The 22,294-nt window shown below is 61.0% G+C and overlaps 1 protein-coding gene across 6 annotated transcripts in view; it reads left to right on the top strand.

Moving 5' to 3' along the window:
- CAMTA1 (calmodulin binding transcription activator 1) overlaps positions 1–22,294 on the top strand; it is an 826,942-nt gene that overhangs the window by 729,946 nt on the left and 74,702 nt on the right. For all 6 annotated transcript variants that reach the window (XM_047724086.1, XM_047724083.1, XM_047724087.1 and 3 more), the window contains 4 exons: positions 4,359–4,499; positions 6,086–7,932; positions 13,034–13,160; positions 18,155–18,289. In XM_047724086.1, the coding sequence (XP_047580042.1) occupies positions 4,359–4,499; positions 6,086–7,932; positions 13,034–13,160; positions 18,155–18,289 (2,250 nt within the window). The remainder of the gene's footprint in view (positions 1–4,358; positions 4,500–6,085; positions 7,933–13,033; positions 13,161–18,154; positions 18,290–22,294) is intronic.

Raw genomic sequence — 22,294 nt, 5'->3', positions numbered from 1 at the left:
GGGTTCTGGAACATTCCTGATTTCAGGGCCTCTAGAATGCACGCACACCACGTGTGGGATGGGTGGCTCTGTCCTGGGGGCCCCTAGGGCACCAGCCAGTAAGCCTGTGGAGCGGGGAAGCAGAGTCTGTCTGGGCCGCCATGCCAGGAGAGCCCAGACCGGGGAATTTCAACCATGGAACAAATCTCCGTGTGCACACACAATCCCCGTGCCCCTTCCTCTTCTCACAAGCACACGAGTCCTGTTGGATCAGGGCCCCAACCTATGACATCCTTTAACCTGGCGCCTGAAAAGCCCTGTCTCCAGACAGTCTCCTGGGGGTAGGGCTTCAACCTAAGAATTGGGGGGACACAGTTCTGTCCATTCACGGGGTGACAGGGAAGTTCACCTGGGCTCAGGCCTAGCCTGCCTCGCCAAAGCTCCCCCCCCAACCCCCACATGGCTGGGCAGGAGCAACCAGAACCCAGCCCCAGGTGGCAGCAACCACACACCCCCCCAGTCCCCAGCCCCCTCTCCCAGAGTCCAGTGACTCTCTTCCCAGTGGTTGGCCGCCTCTTGGGTAAATTGTTCATCAGAAGATACTCTCCAAAGCATGGCCCACATGCTGTTGTCATTGATTCTGTTTTGATTATTCATATTAGTGGCATTATAGCTGCCTCATTGCGGGTGGTAATTAGGGTAAGTGTCGCATACGGGCCAGGTCAGCTCAGGAGTGATGGGGTTTCCTGCGACAGGCACCCCAACCCTGATTTGCTGGTCAGTCCTCCTGCAGGGAATGCTCTGGGCGCCCCAGCCAGAGTTGTGGGGAGGGGGCAGGACAGCAGTGGGAGTGCTGGGGGATCCACGGGAGCACCTGCATACCCCAGTTTCCAGTGGAATGTGGGGTTCTCCTGGGAACTCCCAGACTGCACTGGCCTGTGGGGAAACGGGCTTGGCCCACCCACACCTGCCTTCTCCCCCTGTGATACCTGACCCTGCCCAGCCTTCCTGGGACCACCACCCAGGGCCAGGCATGGGTGGCACAAGGGGGACCCCAGGAGGTCCCCCTTCCTGGGATTTGCCAAAGCTGGCTCCTCCCATTTGAGGAGGCCTACTATGGCCTGGGAATTAGGAGCCCAGTGCCTCCCACCAAGACCTAGCAAAGAGAGGGGACAAACATGACCCAGAGCCACCAGCAGGCTATTTTTCCAGGAATTCCCTTTTCTCTTTCTGTGCTTCCCTCACACTCACCCCCACCCCACAACCCCCCCCCCCCCAGGTCATGACCTTACATTTAACCAAGTGTATTTTTAATGCAGTTTCCCTTTCGCTGATTTTGCGAAGGTTGGGGTGAGAGGCGGACAGGGGACAGCCGGCCAGTGCACGTGTTTACTAACCTTCCCTGCATAAAACACTCTTTTCCCATAGAAATCTCCTTTCCCGCTGATTCATTACGTGTCAGGAAGCAGAGCAGGACATGTTAAAAGCCGTCTTGATAGTATTTGATATTCAGAACCGACAACTCCCCAGCTCGGAGGAGGAGGGGGGCTTCTCTCCCCGCCCTCACCGGAGGGGGAGGGACATGATCTGCATATCGAATGTGCCAAGACAGTAGGTAATTTGCATTAAGCATCCAGAAATTCTCTGCTTGCAATCTGTCACCCTTCACTGGGTTTTCATTTTATAACCTTCACAACAGAAAAGAGGAAAGCAAGAGGCAGAAGGAATGCAGTGAGCGAGCCCTGGCTCCTCTCAGCAGGGCCGGGGAGGAAGACTGGAGAGGGCGGCAGCAGCGAGGGAGGGGCTCTGGTCCCAAAGGCCAAAGGACTCCAGAGGGATTCAACAGCCCACCCACCCCCCAAGACCCAGACCTCCGGGCAAGGGGTGGCCCTGGGGCCAGAAGCCAGAGGTGGGCTGCCCTGTGGGGAGGCCCACTGCTCATCTCTCTAGAGACAAGCTCAAAGCCAGGAGGGGGTTTTCCTGAGAACGCCTTGGTCTGTCTTTGTAAGTGGCATCTGCTCAGAGTCCCCTGTAGGAAGGAGCGGCAGTGGTGGGCTCCCAGACTGACAGTGACCTGCAGAATTCAGGCTTAGGACAGAACTGCGTGTTCACCATCTGGGCTGCCCAAGAGGAACTCCTGGGAAGCTTTAAAAAAAAAAAAAAAAAAAAAAGCCTGGCACCACCCCAGAGCAGGGGCTGGGACACACCATCGGCAGGTGCAGCTGCGCGGTGCAAGGGGAGGGGTCTGCAAGCCCTGCCCCCTCCCCCGAGGCTCTGTTTCCTCCTCTACAAAACGAGGAGTCCAGGAGAGGTCAGCCGAGCCGACCCTGGCCTTCACTCCTGCCTTGACCAAGCCCCTTCTGCTCTTATCCATCTTCCATATGGGGTTTGCAGGTGGAGGTTCACTTGAGAAAAGGGCTCCGCAGTGGTAGTGAGATTTGCAGAGCCTGGCATGGGCCTTGCCTTTCAGTGGCCGAGGACAAGGTGGGGCCTGAGCCAGCAGGAATGCTGATGTCCTCTCGGGCCGCCAGAGCGCTCCCTGAGGGATCCCAAGGTGGGAGAAGGTGGTCTGCAAACTGCCCCGCTACCTTCTGCCCAGCCCCTCGTACAAGCGATCTGAAGAGGCAGACACGACTTCCCAGCCAGGTAGCTCAGCCAGCTCGGGGACAGGAGCCGCTCAGCAGCCACGCCCCATCCCCTTGTGATTATGCCCCAGATGCCAGGACACTCTGGGACCAGGGCCACCAACCTCATCAGGAAGGGGCCAACACCTGGGGCCAATGTGCCCGAAGGAAGAAGGAAGGAAGCAGCACCCGCCAGGACTCGCAGCGCATCACACCCACGCAAGAGGGGGTTTCTCTGAAAAAGCACTGAAGTCCTACATAAAGGAGGTGACCAGGAGTGATGGCGGAGGAGCGCTCTCCGCGGGGTTCCAAGGCAGAACCACGGGGCGCTGTCCCAGCAAGCAGCTTCCTTCCCCATGCCCAGCCCCGCCAGCGTCGGGCAGGCCCTGGGTGAGGCCGGCATTGCGCCTGCTCACGCCGTCACCCCAGGGACCGTCAGGACAGCAGCTGTTCTTTGGGGCGAACACAGGAAGGTCAAGGCAGGAGGTCGGCCTCTCCTGCTGGCTGCCCTGTGAGGCAGAGGCTGTTCTGTTCCCATTTCACAGGCGAGTTTAGTGACTTGCCCAAATTCACACCGAAACCTGGCCTCCCGTCCGGATGTGAATCTGACCCAGCTCCTCCCGGCCGTGTGGATGGTCTCCCTGGGCAGCTGCCCGCCGGAGCCTCACAGAAGGAAGGCAGGCATGGGGCACGGTGACGGTCTTTCCCTGGAGGCCGTGTGAGAGAAGCTCCTCCAGAGGACAAAGGAACTTGTCCTTGCGTTGGCAAAGCCACTGGCCTCTCCCCAGCGTGCCCCCGCCCTGCTTCTCTTCCCAGACCACCTGGTCCCACCGTCCCTGTTTCACAGCAAGCTGGGTCCCTCCTAGAGCCCTGGGCACTGGCCCCCAGCCCCAGGGCTAGGCCCTCCCTGTCCCTGGAACGGGCCCCCTAGTGCCCCCAGAGAGCAGGGCTGGGCCGTGTTCCTGGCAAGCCCGCAGGGCAGCTCCAGCGGAGGACCATGAACGAGTGGGCGAGACACCCATCAGCCCCCAGGCCCCGTGGGCAAGTCAGTTTATTCTAGACTTTCAGCCGCGGTCCTGCAGGCAGCTGGGGAGCCCACCCTCAGCCGATCTGTGGATCCGCCCCATCAGCAAGGACAGCGGAGGTCCTGGGGTCGGTCATGCAGGGGGCCGGTCATCAGGGGGCATCGACTGTTCTGGTCATGTGGGCCGCTCATTCCCCCTCTCCCCACCCCACGGCCTAGCCTGCAGCCCCCCTAGGCCAAGAAGTCAGGTGAGAACGAGAAACAGAAGCTCCCCTCCAGGCCTGGGCCTCCACCCTGGGCACACAGCCTCCATCTCCTCTCCAAATCTCCACTACCTACAGTCTGGGCAGGGTGGGCGGCCTCAGAGGCCTGCCGCCTCTCCTTCCTGTCCCGGCTCCCCTCTCCTCCACTCCAGGGTGCACTTGGACTCCAGGAAAACAGAAGCAAATCTCTAGGCCGTCCTCTCCCCAGGCTGCACTGCAGGGAAGGGAGGAAGCGGCAGTGGAAGAGCACGGAGCTCCCAGGAGTGCAGGCCCGAGGGGGCAGCCTGCCCCGCTCTGTCCTCTGACCTCCCTCCCCGGCCATGTGCATCGGGGGCCCCCCTAGAGCCAGCCTCCCAGCAGAGGGGGAGCCGCATTCTGAGAGGACCCAGGTCCCAGGCCCCCCACCCCCGGGCCCTGCCCCTGCACCAGGTGACCTCTGACCGCCCCTCTGCCTCTCTCTCCCCATAGTCCACGGCATCAAGTGGACCTGCAGCAATGGAAACAGCAGCTCAGGCTTCTCTGTGGAGCAGCTGGTGCAGCAGATCCTGGACAGCCACCAGACCAAGCCACAGCCTCGGACCCACAACTGCCTCTGCACAGGCAGCTTGGGTGAGCAGCACCCCCTGCGGGCGGGGAGGGGGCAAGCGGGCAGCTTGGGTGGGCAGCGCGCCCTGCGGGCAGGGAGGGGGCTCTGCCGGACAGCCGGTGTGGCTCTCCTCCACAGGTAGCCTTGCGGTCGAGTGAGCCCAGTGGGGTTGGCCAGGAGCCAGGGGACAGGGCGGGACAGCACCTGGGACAGACTCACCCTCATCCTGGCCCGTGGTGCTGGTGGGGAAGCCCACTTGGGGCAGGAGAAGCCGTTTCTAGAGAGACAGCTCCCTCTAGGGATGGGGGCAGCGGAGATGGGGAGTGCCTAGGGCTGGGGCTCCAGGCCTCGTCTACATATGGCAAGGACTCTCCAGGTCCCATCTTGGGTATCGTCCACAGGAAGCCCGGGTGCCCGGGCACAGGGGTGACATGAGCATTTCAGGGAGGTCAGCCCGGAGTCAGTGAGCCCACTCAGGCTAATCTTTCTTTACCCTCGGTCTCCTCCAAGAATAGAGTGTCCCACCCTCCCTGTCCTCACGTGTCTGTTTTTCTGATAACGGTATTTGCTTTTAGAAATACGCGTTCTCCACCCCCTTGTCTGCCTTAATTACACATTTCCATTAGACGGTCATGTCACTTTTCCGCAAAGTCCTCATGCATTGAGGAATTATGGTGGCGAGGCTATAATAGGCTTGGGGAGGGGGGGGATTCACCCTTTTATCAGAAGTTAAGTGACCCTCCTCATATGGAATGAAAACAATGGCAGAGGGGAGAGAAAAGAGAAGAGCCCACCTGGCCTCGTGTGCAGAAAGCCCTGCGGAGACTAGACAGAGTTCAGAAGCCCTTGGCCTAGGGCTTTCTCCCTCTCTGCCACTGGGCTGGGGATTTAGGGCTCTGTCTTTGCTTGGGTCTTGTAGGGATTTTGACCCACAAAGAGTTGAGGACAGGCCCCGGCTGGCCAAATGGAGGAGAGGGGCAGATACCTTTCTGCCTCTGGAGCAAAGCCTAGAACCCAATCTGGTCCTGGTGCCTGAGAGCTAACCCAGAGAGAGAACATTGCTCTCCAACCCCTGCCCCCCAAAACACTCTATGCAGCCTGAACAGGCATGGAAAGTTGGGGGAGGGGAGAGATACATGGCCACCACTCTGGGCTGAGCTCCCCTTACCCTCCCTGGCCAGCAAGAGCTATTTCAGGAAATGGTGTCTGTCTCTGAAGGTAGAAAGGATTTTCCTGGAGGACAGCAGACTCTCCACCTTCTCCTTCCCAATGACCCATCTCCTGAGGCACTACTATTAGTATTGTTAGTAGTAGTAAAGGCACCCCAAGGAAAGAGCCCCCCCACCCCAGTCTGGAGGATGGTTCTGTGGAGCATGTGAGAGGCCCAGGGATTGGGGTCGGTGAGCCTGAGATCCCGAACGTGGGGTATGTGCCTGCCCCAGGGGTCAGTGGGCTGCCCGGGCTCCCAGGCTAGGCCCAGCCAGGCCCCAGCTGCCCAGAGACAGGGTCCATCACGGCCACGGCTCTGATGCTCTCTTCGCATGTGCGTGTGTATGTGTGTGTGCGTGTGCACACGCACGTGTGCGTGGTGTGCCTCTGATCTCCACAGGCGCGGGCAGCAGTGGGCACCACAAGTGCAACAGTGCCAAACACCGCATCATCTCGCCGAAGGTCGAGCCGCGGACAGGGGGGTACGGGAGTCACGCGGAGGTGCAGCACAATGACGTGTCCGAGGGCAAGCACGAGCACAGCCACAGCAAGAGCTCGAGCCGCGAGAAGAGGAATGGCAAGGTGGCCAAGCCCGTGCTCCTGCACCAGAACAGCACGGAGGTCTCCTCCACCAACCAGGTGGAGGTGCCCGACACGACACAGAGCTCCCCCGTGTCCATCAGCAGCGGGCTCAACAGCGACCCGGACATGGCGGACAGCCCCGTGGTCACCGGCGTGTCCAGCATGGCCGTGGCCTCCGTGATGGGCAGCTTGTCCCAGAGCGCCACGGTGTTTATGTCTGAGGTCACCAACGAGGCCGTGTACACCATGTCCCCCACCACCGGCCCCAACCACCACCTCCTCTCGCCCGACGCCTCTCAGGGCCTCGTCCTGGCCGTGAGTTCCGATGGCCACAAGTTCGCCTTCCCCACCACGGGCAGCTCGGAGAGCCTGTCGATGCTGCCCACCAACGTGTCCGAAGAGCTGGTCCTCTCCACCACCCTCGATGGCGGCCGGAAGATTCCAGAGACTACCATGAACTTTGACCCTGACTGTTTCCTCAATAACCCAAAGCAGGGCCAGACGTACGGGGGCGGAGGCCTGAAGGCGGAGTTGGTCAGCACCAACGTGCGGCACTCGCCGCCAGTGGACAGGGCCTTCAGCTTCACCACCGTCCTCACCAAGGAGATTAAGACCGAGGACACCTCCTTCGAGCAGCAGATGGCCAAAGAAGCGTACTCGTCCTCGGCGGCGGCCGCGGCGTCCAGCTCCCTCACCCTGACCGCCGGCTCCAGCCTCCTGCCGTCGGGCGGCGGCCTGAGTCCCAGCACCACGCTCGAGCAGATGGACTTCAGCGCGATAGACTCCAACAAGGACTACACGTCCAGCTTCAGCCAGACGGGCCACAGCCCCCACGTCCACCAGACCCCGTCCCCGAGCTTCTTCCTGCAGGACGCCAGCAAGCCCCTCCCCCTCGAGCAGAATGCCCACAGCAGCCTGAGCGACTCTGGGGGCACCTTCGTGATGCCCACGGTGAAAACGGAGGCCTCATCGCAAACCAGCTCCTGCAGCGGCCACGTGGAGACGAGGATAGAGTCTGCCTCCTCCCTCCACCTCATGCAGTTCCAGGCCAACTTCCAGGCCATGGCTGCGGAAGGGGAGGTCACCATGGAGACCTCGCAGGTTGCCGAAGGGGGCGAGGGCCTGATCAAGTCTGGAGAGCTGCAGGCCTGTAGCTCTGAGCACTACCTGCAGCCCGAGACCACGGGGGTGATCCGCGGCGCCGGTGGGGTCCCCGTCCTCCCAGGCAACGTGGTGCAGGGCCTCTACCCTGTGGCCCAGCCTGGCCTGGGCAATGCCTCCAACATGGAGCTCAGCCTGGACCACTTTGACATCTCCTTCAGCAACCAGTTCTCTGACCTGATCAATGACTTCATCTCCGTGGAGGGGGGCAGCAGCACCATCTATGGGCACCAGCTGGTGGCGGGGGACGGCGCAGCGCTCTCCCAGTCGGAAGACGGGGCCCGCGCGCCCTTCGCCCAGGCGGAGATGTGCATCCCCTGCTGCAGCCCCCAGCAGGGGAGCCTGCAGCTGAGCGGGGCCGAGGGCGGGGCCGGCACCATGGCCTACATGCACGTGGCCGAGGTGGTGTCCGCCAGCCCCGCGCAGGGCGCACTGGGGATGCTGCAGCCGAGCGCACGGGTGTTCATGGTGACCGACTACTCCCCGGAGTGGTCGTACCCGGAGGTAAGCTGCTGTGGCATGCCAGCGCACGGCGCAGGGAGGCTGATGTGCATGGGGCTGCCCTTTGGAGGAAGCTCTGGACCCTGCAGACAGAACTGTCCCTTTCCTCTGTCCCTGCCGCCTTTCTCCAGCCGTGGTTCCCAGACTTCACAGAAGCTGGAAAGTCCCGGGTCTCCAGGGGGCCGGTGGCCCTCCCCACTCCCACCAGAGCCTGGCTTCTCACGTATTAACATCCCACCTGAGTTTTGCTCGGCTTTCTATCTATCTATTTTTATTATTTTTTTTTAAATGTCCTAGGGCTGCCAAAACTAAACAAAACAAATTCAGAAATCACCACCACAGGCCATCCATATCCATTATTCTTGATTTGCTTTACTCAGTGCATCAGAACATAAGCGAATTCCCATCCACTGTGCGAGGAAGGGCACGGCGTCCGGAGAGCCATCCATGAAAGTTGCGAGTAAACCGGCCTCTGTAAAATCAAAGGCACTCTCCATGACCCGGGATGTCCCACCTGTGGCCTCCTCGCCCCCACCTTCGGTTGCTCCTCAGCCCGGGGCCCCAGAAAACGCAGGTCTTGCTCCCATGGCGGGGAGTGGAAAGACAAAACCTTGCCTTTTACTCTGAGGTAGAAGCCATAAGAGGGGGACAGAGTGGCCTGAGCTTTCCTGGGACACACGCTCCCCGACTCCGGGGCATCGGTCGGGCTCTGTCGTGACTTCACCTCTCTGTGACTCAGTTTCCTCGCTTAAAAAGTGGCAAGAGTCCCTCCTCAGGGCAAGGTGTAGTACCAGGAATGTTTGGTAAAATATTTGTCTGTAATAAGGAATCAGTGAATATTGTTTATTGTCCCCTGGTTGCCACAGCTTGAGGCCCACTGGCGTCCTTTCCCTGCCCCACTGCCATGGCTGGGCCACTGAGGCCCACTGAGCAGTTTCCTGTCCCTCTTTCTCACGGGTTGACCACTAACAACCTTGGGGAAGTCACCTGGACAGTGGGCCTCACAGTTACAGCTCTGACCGGAAGGCTCATTACTCCCTCTGCTCTTTATTTTATGGCAAAGCACAAATAAAATCCTGCACCAATGTCCCCAGCTCTCAGGAAGGTGGCACATCAGCTCAGCCAGCAGCCCAGGCTCCGTTCCAGGGGGTCCTGGAAAGACGTGGGGGTCTGGACAGAGCAGCTCCTGCTCCGCACTCTGACCCTGTGCAGCGTGTTCAGTGGGTGTCCAGAGGCCGTCACCCTGCCTGCTGAGGAGCATGGGGCTGGGGCCAGACAGTGTGCGCCCACCCTTACTAGCTGGTGGCCCGGGGCAAGGTCACTAGCTGACCCTCTTGTGTCTCATCTCACTGGCTGGTTGTTAAGGACCGAGTAAAGTACTTGGGCAGCAGCCACCCCTTCCATCCATCTCCATGGCTCCTTCCCCAAGACTCTGGAAGATTCTGACCAGGCCTACCCATGGTGTAGCACCCACCGTGTGTCACCCTCCACCCCAAGTGACAGGTCAGCTCAGCCCAGCCGCCTGCCCCCCACCCAGGGCTAAGAAAGCAACTCAAAGAAACAGGGAGGGGGCCTAGCGAGAGGTCAGTTGGGAGACATGGCTCCCTGGGCCTCAGTTTCCTGCAAATGGCTGAGAGGCATGGCCTAGGCCTGGGAGGTTTGGTTCTCAGGACCCTTGGAGGCGCCCCAGAGCCTGAGACCTGTGGGAACTGGAGGCCCAGGAGAGGAGCCGTCTTTCCCCAGCCTTGGGCTATGCACACTGGGCCCCCGGCAGGGGTCCAGGCCCACCATCTAGCCTTCATGGGCTTGGGGGCACTGGCGAGGGGCTATTAGCCGACCTGGTCCCCTGTTCTGTACCCTAGTACCGGCAGGTCCCCAAACTGTACCTCAGGGAAAGTCAGTTCAGCAGCCTGCCACGCGAGGGCAGCACGGGAGCGGGAAAGAATGTGGGTCTGGGCTCCTCCGAGAGGGAGCGTCCAGCCCTGGTTTTCCAGAAGCCCTTGATGCTTCCAGGAAACAAAAGCAACTCAAATTCAATTTGATTTGGGAAATGCACAGATGCCACCCAGCTGGTCCCTTTGGAGCCCGATGGCCACACGGTGAGGCCTCTGCAGAGGCCCCATGGGCTCTGACCAGCCACTTCCTCCTCCCTGGCCCCTGGCCACTGGGCCCCGTCCAGCAGCAAGGGCCAGCCCCTCCTGGGTTCCCCATCCAGAGACACTTCTCGCCCCCTCACAGCCCCCTGGCTGGCACGTTTGCCTCTTGCCCTCCTTGCCAATGGTGCCAAGAGCTCAGTTCTAGCCACGCTCTGCCGAGCACGATACACAGCAGCACCCGTAGCAAGTCACCCAGGCCTGGGGACGCTTCTTGAGCTAAGCGATCCGCCCTAAAATCCCCTCCGCGGGAAAGCGAAGGCCGGGTCACCTTGCTGGCTCTTCGGGGAGTGTCCTCCCTCCCACCTCCCTGATGCTCTCTCCCCCTCTTCACCACAGCTGCAGCAGGCCCCCAGTATGTGCACACACGCATGCCCGTGCCCCGGGATCTGCCCTGGGCGCCTCAGAAATCTGGGTTCTTTACCTCACGGCTCCCAGGGCACAGACCTCAGATGGCGTCTGCCGCCCCCTCCCCTCCCCCAAACACTCTGCGTCATCTGCCTCCACGGACAGTTGGCGGCAGCAGGCGGGGGAAGCTGCAGTTAGAGCCATCAGGGGCCTGCGTCACCGTCACCGCTGGATTGACAGCAGCCAGGCCCTCGTTGCCATGGGAACGGTCCCCCGAACCTCCGGGTGCTGAGCGCATCCTGCAGCGGTTTCCATGGAGAGGGCCCTGCTGTTCTCCAGTTCTTTGTTCCTCAGGCCGCCCCAGCTTCACACCAGCGGCTCCCCGTCCGGGTTGTTCTTTGTTTCCTTCCTTCTCACACGGTAACCTTCTGTGGCTTTTTGAAGCCGCTGCTCTTCCGCTTCCCAGGATCCAGGGAAAGTCGTGCCCTGAGCTGGCCTGTGGTTCCACCTGTGCCCCCGGCGCATGCCTCTGAGCTGGCGCCCAGCTCCCAGCCTGTGGGCCCCAGTCCTGCCACAGTTCAGATCTCCCGAAGGAACCACGTATCAGCCCCAAGGAATGTTAAGGCCGGAAGGGCCATCAGAGAGGTTGGGCCACTTGGCTGAGGACACACAGCTACCGAGGGACAGAAGCAGGCCTCTCGCTTTCGGCCTCTGGGCCTGAGCTATCTCTGCTGTCCCCCTAGCAGTGAGGTGGCTTCTCCAAAACCATCCCATCCCATCCAAGAGCCCAGGTGGAACGCCTGTCAGTCAGGAAAGTCCCTCCTGCGCTGGGCTGTGGGAAAGCCCCCCTCCCCTCATCCCTGGAAACACCCCCTCCTGCTCTTGATGCCCAAGGCCAGCTCTGGTCCAGGTCTGGGTTCCAGGAGCATTGTGGGCAGCCCGGGGGTTAGCCTTGTGTTGAGGCTGGGGGTCCCTCCATGGTAGGGGTGGGCCAGTGCCAAGGAGGGTCCACGCAAGAACTGGTGACTGGGCAGGAGAGAGTCTCTGGAGGGGGCCAGGAGTGGGACAGCTGGGGTCTGGCTTCTCTGTTCTGGAGAGGTGGGGAGAAGGGGGCCTGAACCCCTCACCCCTTGTTCCGCACCCCCAGTCTCCAGCAGGTATGCCGCTCAGTTTTCTGCAGCTGGACACTAGGTGGCGCTCTCCACCCTGTCCTGAGAGTCTCGGGCCCCCTGCTGGGAAAGGAGGCTGGGGCCTGGCTGGGGCCTGGCCTGGGCCATCCAAGGAGAGCCAGAGGGGCCAGCATCCCCAGGCCCCAGCTCTAAACCCCTGTCCCGCTCAACCCCCTCCAACTCGGAGCCCTCCGCCCCCATTTTTGTTTCTGCAGCCGTTCTTGTCTGCGCCCCCTCCCACGATTGCTGCTCTCCCCGTTCTTGTCTGCGCCCCCTCCCACGATTGCTGCTCTCCCCGTTCTTGTCTGCGCCCCCCCCCCACGATTGCTGCTCTCCCCGTTCTTGTCTGCGCCCCCTCCCACGATTGCTGCTCTCCCCGTTCTTGTCTGCGCCCCCCCTCCCACGATTGCTGCCCTCCCCGTTCTTGTCTGCGCCCCCCCCCCACGATTGCTGCTCTCCCCGTTCTTGTCTGCGCCCCCCTCCCACGATTGCTGCTCTCCCCGTTCTTGTCTGCGCCCCCTCCCACGATTGCTGCTCTCCCCGTTCTTGTCTGCGCCCCCTCCCACGATTGCTGCTCTCCCCGTTCTTGTCTGCGCCCCCCCTCCCACGATTGCTGCTCTCCCCGTTCTTGTCTGCGCCCCCCTCCCACGATTGCTGCTCTCCCCGTTCTTGTCTGCGCCCCCCCCCCACGATTGCTGCTCTCCCCGTTCTTGTCTGCGCCCCCCTCCCACGATTGCTGCTCTCCCCGTTCTTGTCTGCGCCCCCCCCCACGATTGCTGCTCTCCCCGTTCTTGTCTGCGCCCCCCCCCACGATTGCTGCTCTCCCCGTTCTTGTCTGCGCCCCCCCCTCCCACGATTGCTGCTCTCCCCGTTCTTGTCTGCGCCCCCCCCCCCACGATTGCTGCTCTCCCCGTTCTTGTCTGCGCCCCCCTCCCACGATTGCTGCTCTCCCCGGTGGGGGTCCTGCAGCTCTCCCTATCCCCACCAGAACTCCCTGTTCCCGGGGTGACACGAACATGCTCAGGCCTGTTTTCAAAACCTGCGCGCGAGTAAATGACAGAAGAAGCTCCCTCCCTCTCCACCCCTTCCCTCCAGGGCTCCTGCCTGGCCCGCAGCAAACTGAAAAGGTTTGAACAACCCCGTGCTGCCTTCTCCCTAGAACTGAAAGTTGCATAGAGAGGGTCAGGGACCAAAAACGCTGGTTGCGGTGCAGGATGCTAGCTGAGGAAGGCAAGGAACATGTGGTCCCCCCCCCCCCCCCAGAGGCTTGGTCTTCCTGCCGCCATCCTGGGAGAGCGGTTCTGGAAACCCGGGGCTTTCTGGAGTCCAGGAGTGTGCACGTTCACCCAGCACGTGGGGCGGGGGCAGCCTGCAAGGCCCGAGTTCCCGTCCCCGCCTCCCGCTGTGGCTGACGTTCCTCTCTGTCCCCTCCAGGGAGGAGTGAAGGTTCTCATCACAGGCCCGTGGCAAGAAGCCAGCAATAATTACAGCTGTCTGTTCGACCAGATCTCAGTGCCTGCGTCCTTGATTCAGCCCGGGGTTCTGCGCTGCTACTGCCCAGGTGAGGGGACCAGCCACCCGCCACGGGTTCCGGGGGGCCCCCAGGAGTGCTGCACCAAGGCTCAGCCTGGGCGCCACCTGGGACAAGTCACGTCGGTACTTTGAGGCTCAGGGTCCCCCGCTGGGATGGAGGGGTCCCCGAACAACTAGTATAACATCATCAGTTGAGGCTCACAGAGCACTGAGCAGTGCAGAGAGGGATGGAGACCTGGTGGCAGTGGGAAGGAAGGTCAAACTGAGAATAATGGGTGCTAACTCCCTTGAGAATGTGGAGCCATGCACCCACACCCCAAAAAGGGCACATCATGTAATTTGCTTCCAGTTTCAGGGGTAAGAGCCCTCTGCTGTCCCTGTGACTCTGACCTTCACCTCCCTCCCTCATCATCATCTGCTTAGCTAGACACACATTCCCATCTGCTCAACTCCTTGACCTCTGGCCTGCCAGCCCCATGCAGTCGGGATCCATGTCTTTCCCGGTCATCATGTGTCCGCCGGGGCACCTCACAAGGAGATCAGTATTTGTGAAGGGATCTGTTTCCAGAGTTCTGGTGTTCCAGTGCCCATGGTGGGCAATGTGTCCTTGGGCTGACAGTAGATCCAGGGATGTCCTGTCCAGCTCGCCCGGAGAATGAACGGAGAGTAAGCCCTACCCCGTGTTATCTGAAGTCAGGCATCTACAAAAGGAGCCAGTGCTCCCTGTGGAGGCTGAGGGTTTGCAAAGACAAGTGGGGACAGGAATCTTGGACCACCCCAGCTCTCTGCCTCCATCCATACCATCCCCTCCAGCCTGGGGCTCCTGGATTCACATGGAACGTTCTTCCTTCATTTTTGCTCCTCTCCCTGTGCAGCCTGCCGGGGCAGAATGCTCTAGAACTGGGTTCCCAGATTTAGCCCCCACGTGAACTTGGCACCTCCCTCACCACAAACATTGCGGAGAGGCAGGGATGATGCCCAGGGTGGCCTCCCCATCCTGGCCCTGCCCCCACCACTGCCTGGCCAGCTCCAGAGGACGCACTTAGCCCCCTTTGCTCCCAGCAGCCCGGCTTGGCCCGGAGCACAGCCCTCAGGAGGCCAGCGTGGGTCAGCCTAGCACAGCTCCAGGCTGCGTGGCCAGTGCCGCCGCCACTCCCCACCACCTCTGTTCCAGGGGGCAGGGGGAGAGGGCAGCCCGTTATCACACCGTCAGCTCACCACCTGCTGCGGGAGCAGGACTCGCCTGCTCTATAAATAGAAACCACTTCCGGTACCTGGGTCTTGCCTGGCGGAGGTCCCAGACCTTGTCTGTCCTAGGTTACCTGACCCTCCCACAAAAAGACTGGCCTTTGCATGCCCTCTGGACAACATCCCAAGCCGGGACCTGGCGCATCACAGCACACCCCAGATAGCCACTTACCATCTGGTGACTCTAGGCCCGTACTTGACCCCTCGGGGCCTCCATTTCGACATCTGAAAAGCCAGCTGTCAGATGGGTGAGAGCAGACGGGGAGGAAGGTCCGTGTAGCGCTGGGTTCCCGGGCTCAGTTCAGGAAGGCGCTCCGTGTGGGAGGCCTTAGGTCTTTCTGTGTCATAGAAGAGAGGGGCTCAGTGCTGTTGGGTCTCTCGGCAGGCCGCTGTGCTGGTCCCAGAGCCTTCCTGGGTCCCAGACCCTGGCAACAGAGTCTGCCTAGGAGAGCATGTCTCCCAGGGGTTCAGCTCCTCTAACAGAGCATGTCTTGAACTCAGAGATGAGAAGCCACAGGCTCAGACGGACACAGAAACCCGGGGCCCCATGGCTCGAGCACCCTTTTGTTCTGCAACTAACCACAAAGAGGGGGTCCCCTTGGGACAGCTCTGCTTTCAGGCCCAAACTAAAGTATGTCACTCTGTAAGACAGTGCTGAGTGTAGGCGCGCGTTCCTTCATTCATCAGATCGTTTACCAGGCCCTGCTAGGCATCTAGGATGGAGTAGGGCTGAAGACCCAGCCCCTCAGCCCAACTCTGAACCTGAGGAGCAATCGGCCCAGGGAGGAATAAATCATGCAAACAAACCACTGCCTTGGCAGGAGGGGGCAGGTGTAGACTGGCTGCGAGGGCCCCTCCCTGAGCCTTCCAAGGGCTCAGGAGAATGAGCTGATCTTGGGGAAGGAACACCTGAATCCAGAGCCAAACTGGCCTTGCCAGAGAGAAGGGCCCAGAGGCTGGGGAGCACAAGACAAAACACCTCAGGAGCAGGGAATGACACGTGAGGAGGGGACACAGGGGGCACACATGGCCACCACTCACTAGCCTGGCACCGTGATGAAGAGACCAGACCCTGACCAGGAACATGGTCCCCTACCACCACGGGCCACAGACCCATGGAGCATAGAGTCTGCCCCCTACAAGATCTTGGTAGTGCTCCAAGCTCAGGAGAAAGACAACCAAGTCAGGGCACTGAGCTCAGGGGGAGGGGCGTGATGACAGAAGACCTGGGACTTCAGGAAAGGCGCCCCTGGGCTCAGGAGGAGACAGGAGAAGCCATCAACCAGAAGACTTGGCTGGCAGGACAGCCCTACCCTGGATTCCTGGGAGGTCCCCAAAGACAAGGGGTAGAACTCAACTTGAGGTAGGCAAATGCACTGCGTTTTGAAGCAATTCATTCAACAAACGGTTGAGGGGCTGTACCGTGCCAGGCACTGACCTTGGCCCTGGGCACGAAGAGGCGACTAAGACAGACCTGCACCCAGCTCTCGCGAAGCTGACACTTTACTGCAAGAGACAGAAAGAAACGAGACAAATCGCCAAGCAAGTCGGAGGGAGAGTGGAACAGGTTGTGGGGGAGCCGAACACTGTAGGGCTGGAGAAGATGGTGGGGACCAATCCCTGTCCATCCTTCTGAGTCATGGGAAGGAGTCTGATTTGGTTTCACTTGCAATGGGAAGCCATTAGTTTTAAGTAGGGAAGTGATGCGATCTAAATTATGTCTCTAAAAGATAATTCCGGGTGCGTGGGAGAACAGATTGCTGGGAGGAAGAACAGAAACCCGGAAACCGTAGGAAGTGGGCAGAGGGGTGATCTTTCCTGACTTTGGGAGGGGCGCTCCCTGGGCAACGCATTCCCACCAGTTTCAGGTGGGGGCTTTGGGACATAGCCCCCCACCCCCCAGCACCATCCTGGCAGGAACAGGTGGGTCTCCGGACGGCTGAGGTTGCCCGCAGCAGGACTCAAGGTGAGAAAGGCCGGCAGCTTGGCTCAGAGCGGTGGCAGGGGGGATGGAGACAAGTGGAGGGCCGGCACCCGCTGACGCTCTGAATGAGGGGAGGGAGCGAGCCGAGATCGAGCCCTGCACAATGGCCTGCCTGCACCCAGCTGCTGGTCTGGGACCCAGAGACGACGATAGGTCCTCTCCTCTCCGTTCTGTATCCCTGTGGAAGGATGGGATGCTTTCGATCGTCCACATTCCAGCATCACAGGTGGTACAAGTGCCAGGAGATGCCGGGAGGTGTGGAGAAGAACAGGGGTTGAGGAACTCCCCACCTAGGCGCAGAACTGAGCAGGCTCAGCTGGGGTGTGTGCAGGCTACGTTTTCTCCTGTTGGTAAACAAGGCAAAGCTCCAGGGAGGATGAGTGACCATGAACTTGGAAGTCTGCCTGCTGCCTGGGGACGCTGTCAGGGACGCCGGAGGATCTGGACTTGGCCAGGAACCCCTGCCCAGAGAGGCACTGCAGTACGTCCTACAGGACCCCCTCCCCCCAGCCCACCGTGGAGCCAGCTAGTTCAGCTTCTGGTCTGGAGCTAAGAGACCACACCGGGGTAGAAAGTGGAGGGGAAAACCCACTGGTCCCCCTGGGACAATGACATCCTGAAGACCTGCTCTGGGGACAGTGGCATCACACATCTACCTGGGGTGAACAGAGGCCACAGCTCAGTGAGCTGGCTTTCCCATGGGAAGCAAGGTCTGCCTCAGAGGGAAGCTGGAGCTCTACGCCTCCCCGGGGAGCAGCTGACCTGGACGGCTTTCTCAAGTCTGTAAACTGCAAACCAAGTGCCCAAGCAGTAACATGATCGCTGTGTGCGTCCTCCCTGGAAATCTGTCCTGGGGAGGCCCCGGGCACTGGTATATGGTGTTCCAAAAAAGCAGGGCAGAGAGCACAGAGCCCTGACATCTACCAGAGGATGAGGCCTGCCTGGTAGGGTGAGCAGGCTTCACGCCCATACTGGCCCCAGGGGCCATCTCTGTGGGCCACTGCCCCCAAGATTTCAACAGGAGCTGTGCAGACCCTTTTACCCCAGAACCGAATTAGGTTTCCTCCAGGGACGGGTTCTCTTCTTGCTGATAGCAAGACTGTCCCAGCTGTTTATTCAAGCCATGCAGTCTTCATTGAGCCCTATGTTGGGGACAGAAGGGTTAATGAGACCCACAGAGGCCTGCCTTCCCAAAGGCCACCGTCTTGGCATGGGAGGGAGCCCTAAGCTTCGTGCGAGCACCCCCGGATCGGCACCCGTGGGCCCAGAGTAACAGGCGCGGCGGAGGCTCCTGCCCTGGTCGGGAAGGCAGGGGAACTTCTGAAAATACATGGGAGGCCATGCTGAGCGCAGCAGGACAAGCTTGCAGGAGAGGATGAAACAGAAGTAGCACCAAGACTCCACAGCAAATGCTGTTTCTGGACGCCGTCTAGGAGGGATGGGATGCAGGAGAAGTCAGGCAGCCATGGGCAGGGTTGGAGCCCATTCATTCACGCGTTCATTCAGCAAATCCGCACTGACTTCCGGTACCTGTCCTCACCAGGGAGCGGAGGCGATTACAATACGGGGTTTGGGAGTGATCACGGGGCGCCTGCCTGAGTCTGGCGTCCAGAGAAGTTTCCTGGAAGGAGAAGCACTACATCTGGGCCTCGAGGAAGGAGCAGGCAGAAGCTGGGGTCACCCAGGGAAGGGGGAGTGAGGAAGGGGCCCTCCAGTTTCCTGTGTGGTACAACAGACGGAACGGTGCCCACGCCCGACCCGACCCTGACCTCTCTCTCCTTTTCTTGCAGCCCATGACACTGGTCTTGTGACCCTACAAGTTGCCTTCAACAACCAGATCATCTCCAACTCAGTGGTGTTTGAGTACAAAGCTCGGGCCCTGCCCACACTCCCTTCCTCCCAGCATGACTGGCTGTCACTGGACGGTAAGAGCGGCGCCGGGTTGCCAGGTGCTGAGGAAAAGGGACCCTTGGGGACCCTGTGTACAGGGTGTGAAAAAGAAAGAAGCATTCAGGTTCCCTAACGTCCACTTGGGGCAAAAGTCTCTACCACAGACAGACCAGCTGGGCTGCTCTCCCTAATCTAGGTCTCTCTGCCACAGAAGGAAGTAGATGCGCTTGGGCCTCCCAGGGGATCTGAGTGGCAGATAAACCCCCAAGTTGCTCAGACGTTCCTCTCTGGACAGGGCCTGAGAAGCGGGGTCTGTGTGTGTTCTCCTGCCCCCAAGCCAATTTCTAGGGTGTCCTCGCAGAGAGAGCCCCTGGAGGCCATCCCCAAGTCCTGAGCCTCTAAGTGATGAAAGCAGAGTGGGCAGTCCAGGGGAGGTGGCTCAGGCCCGGCTCCTTACATGTTCCAAGTCCTTGATGGGGGTGGGGGAGGGGGGTTGTATTAAGTGCTTTTGCCTCCTGGGGGTAACAGACCAAACCTCGCAGAAGCCCTCCAACACCTGTCACCCCCGGCTTCCAGGCTGTTTCTACCTTAGCCTCTGCCCCATAGAGCATCTGAACCAAGTCCGGGATCATCATCATGGCTGACGGTGGAGGGCCAGGGAGCCCCAATAGGCTCAGACAGAAGAGACAGGACCTGCTGTCCCAGGATGGCTCTCTGAGAGCCACTGGCCTTGAACATGAGTTGGCACTGGAGGCTCTGCAGAGAAAAGCTGCCCAAGCCAGGCGGGGGAGGCCGCCCAGCTCTGAGCATGCCTAGCAGAAGCCCCAGAGCGGGCCTGGGGAGCCGAGCTGTAGTCTGCTCGCTGGCCCCGGGCCAGAGCGGGAGCGATGGCTGCACACACGTCAGTTTCAGGGCAGCCCGGAGGAGCAGCAGTCTTTGGGGTACTTGCCAGAGACCTCATCAGCCCGAGGTGTGGGCCTTGCCCCAGCTGCCCCGGGGCCCTCTGTAGGGATCACTTCCTTAAGCACCTCTCCCCTCTGCACACAGCAGCCCTTGGCCTTGTCGACTCCCAGACATCCCCCTGGCTGCTGGCGCTGGAGGATTTTCTGGGCATGGGCACATGCCCTGGGCAGCTTTCCTGAGCCACCCCCTGTGCAAACCTCAGCCTCATCCCTGCCCCGCTCCAGCAGCTACAGGGTTCCTGGCGGCCACCCTGGCCACCGAAAGCCTCCAGGCTGTTTCCAGAGGTGGCTTTGGGTCAGCAGACATCAGCACCCTGGCAGTAGCAGCATGGGAGCCCCGGGCTGGCCTTGGCAGCCACCCTGGGCAAGCCTGGAGCCGCCGAGCTGGGATGACGGCCTGCACCACTGCAACAGAGAAGGGCGGGGCGACCGGGGCTCCTGCTCAGGAAATCCGGTTTGGGTTTTGCAGAACAAACGGGAAATGGGACAGGGTACTCTGCAGAATCCCAGCTCTTCCTGAGTGACCAGGTTACCTCCCCCCGGGGTGAGGACCCATGTAGGACCTGCCTGGGAGATGGAGCCCTTCCAAGAGCCAAGACTCAGCCAGGCAGTACCTTGGAGCACAGGAAATACCAGCCAGCCCCTCGTGGAAGCCCAGGGAGCAAGCTGCACCCTGAGGTTACTAGCAGGGGTGGATGCTGGGACAGAGACCATGGGGAAAGGAAAACACCTCTGCTTCATTACAAACACATGTCTCAGTCCTCGGCCATACCAGGTCCCTGAAGCAATGAGCCTGTACCGCGCCGGACGCCTGATCCCCACCAGACCCTTCCCCAGAGGACTAGGAGCTCAGACCTCCAAGAGCCTCCAGTTGAAATAAGCGTCCTCCAGCCCCTGGCAAAATACACAGGAGAGATGACAGGTTGGGGAAAAGACAGGAGAGGCCCACCCCCGACAGGGAACAGACCAGGGCCCCCACAGACCTCATGAATCCCTCTCTCTCTGGTCTTGGACAGGTATCCTTTCAAGTAATGGGAGGGGAAAGTGGCCAGAGCAGAGGAACCGTGAGACCCTCCCTTCCCCTAAACGAATACAAGTGCCTTATTCGCGGCAGGAAAAGTTTCCCAGGATTTCACCCGCCTGATAAATAATAACCTTGGGGGGAGGGGGGAGCCCGAACTGCAACCACAGCGCCAGTGCAGAATCTGCCTCATGCCAAAGGGACAGCTGGGACAGCCCCGAGGGTAGGGGTCCACGGGCCTCTGGCCAGCCCTGTGGCTTGGCCGTGAACTTCGCGTGGGGGAGGGCGCTACAGGGAGCAGGCCGGCGGCAGCCTTCCTTCCAGCTCCTCTCTCCCCTCCCGCCCCCACAGTTACTGGGCGGACTCGCCCTGGGAGCTGCTGGGAGGTGGGGACGCGCGTGCTGCGGCGGTGAGGGGGAGGAGAGGGGGTGCAAAGGGGAGGGGGCGAGGGACTGCAGCGCCGTGCAGCGCCGAGCAAACTGGGACGCGGCGGCCGGGCGGCGCGCATGCACACACGCGCGCACGCGCACGCGCGCACGCAGGCACGCCCGCCCGCGCCCCCCTCCGCACCCCGCGCTCTGCAATGCAGGGGCGCCTCGCGCCCAACCCGACTGCGGCAGGTCACCGCGCACCCGGCGGGCCGCGCCTCGCCCCAGCCCTGTGCGACGGGAGAGCCGCGGGGAGCGCCGCGCGCTCGCAGCCCAGCCGCCGGCCCTGCCTGCGCCCCCGCCGCCGTGCTCCCGACCGTGGGGGCGTCGTTCGCCCCCCGCCCTCCCGGAAGGGGAGGACTGTTTGGGGAAGAGATTCTGCCTTCATTTGATTTTTTAAAGTGGATGTTTGCCAGACGGGAGGCCGCGTGGAAGCACGAGCGTGGAGCGCCGCAAACCCGCGCGGCCGCGGTGGTGCAGCCTTTGTTCCCGGCGCAGCCTTTGTCTGAGCCAACGGGCCGGGTGCAGGGCGAGCTTCTCCGGCGAAGCGCTTGGACCTCGGCCCCCAAATCACACCCGAGAGCGCAGCCATCCAGGCGGAGACCGAAGGAGGAGATGGGTGGGGGGGGGGGGGGGGCGCTGCCTCCAGCACTTAGAGAGCTAGGGCGGACCTTGGGAAGCGCGGCCCTCCCAGTCCTGAGAGCGCAGCTCCTCCGCCAGAGCTAGGTGGCTTCTCCCTCACCCACCCACCCCCTGCCCTGTCCGCCTGGAGCCCCGCTGCCTAGCGCGGGCTGGCAGGTTGCAGGCCACAATGCGTCTTTGTCCTGTGAATGTGCGCGGGAGTGACTGAGTGCCCACCAGGTACATCAGAGGAGCTCAGTCCAGCCCGGTGGGCAGGAAGGCTTCCCCGACCTAAGACATCAAGCCTGAGCAGGCTTCAGCTAAGCCAGGAGGGATGAAAAGGAGGATCCCAGGGAGAGGGCGCAGCAAGGGCTGAGGGGGTGGATGGAGCGGGGCTGGCTTTGGCCAGACTACTCGGAGAACTACCATTTTCACCATTTCTTAACCCAAAGTTGCAAATTCAGCACAGATTTCCCAGGGCCTGACTGCAGAGCGTCTGGGGCAGGCCAGCTGTGCATTAGGGAAGGCAGTGAGACCTCTTCCAGGCTACAGGCAGTCAGACCGAGTTTACCCTGGAGACGTTCGTGGAGGGACTCTGGGAAATGTCTCTTCTGCCTGCTGTAGGTCCTGCAGACACACACAGCCCAGGCTGTGCTGCTCAGGGAGAGGATGTGCTGGCTGTGTAGATGGTCTCCCTGTGCCTATTTGCAAAGAGAATACACCCAGGCCATTTGACACTGCAGCTCCAGCTCCGGGCTCCCGGAGTGGAGGGGGTGGGGCTCCCATCTCACCAAGGGCACTGGGACACCTTTAAGTGACTCCTGTCTCTGGAATAGAAGATGAGTGGAACTTCTGGGCACACAGTTCTTTTTCTTGCCGCTATCTAATTCTTCCCAAGGCCAGCTAGAGAAGCCCCAGGTTCCCCCCCGGCTCCACCCCCGCCAGCCCATTCTTGGATCCCCACTAAGCTGCGTATACTTAGACTATTTTCAGTAGCTTCTCAGGCAG

Source organism: Lutra lutra, chromosome 4 (genome assembly GCF_902655055.1).
Source record: "Lutra lutra chromosome 4, mLutLut1.2, whole genome shotgun sequence".
In the NCBI taxonomy this organism is placed as follows: domain Eukaryota; kingdom Metazoa; phylum Chordata; class Mammalia; order Carnivora; family Mustelidae; genus Lutra; species Lutra lutra.
The sequence above is the reverse complement of the archived record's forward strand: the minus strand, read 5'-3'. Positions and strand labels throughout refer to the sequence as shown.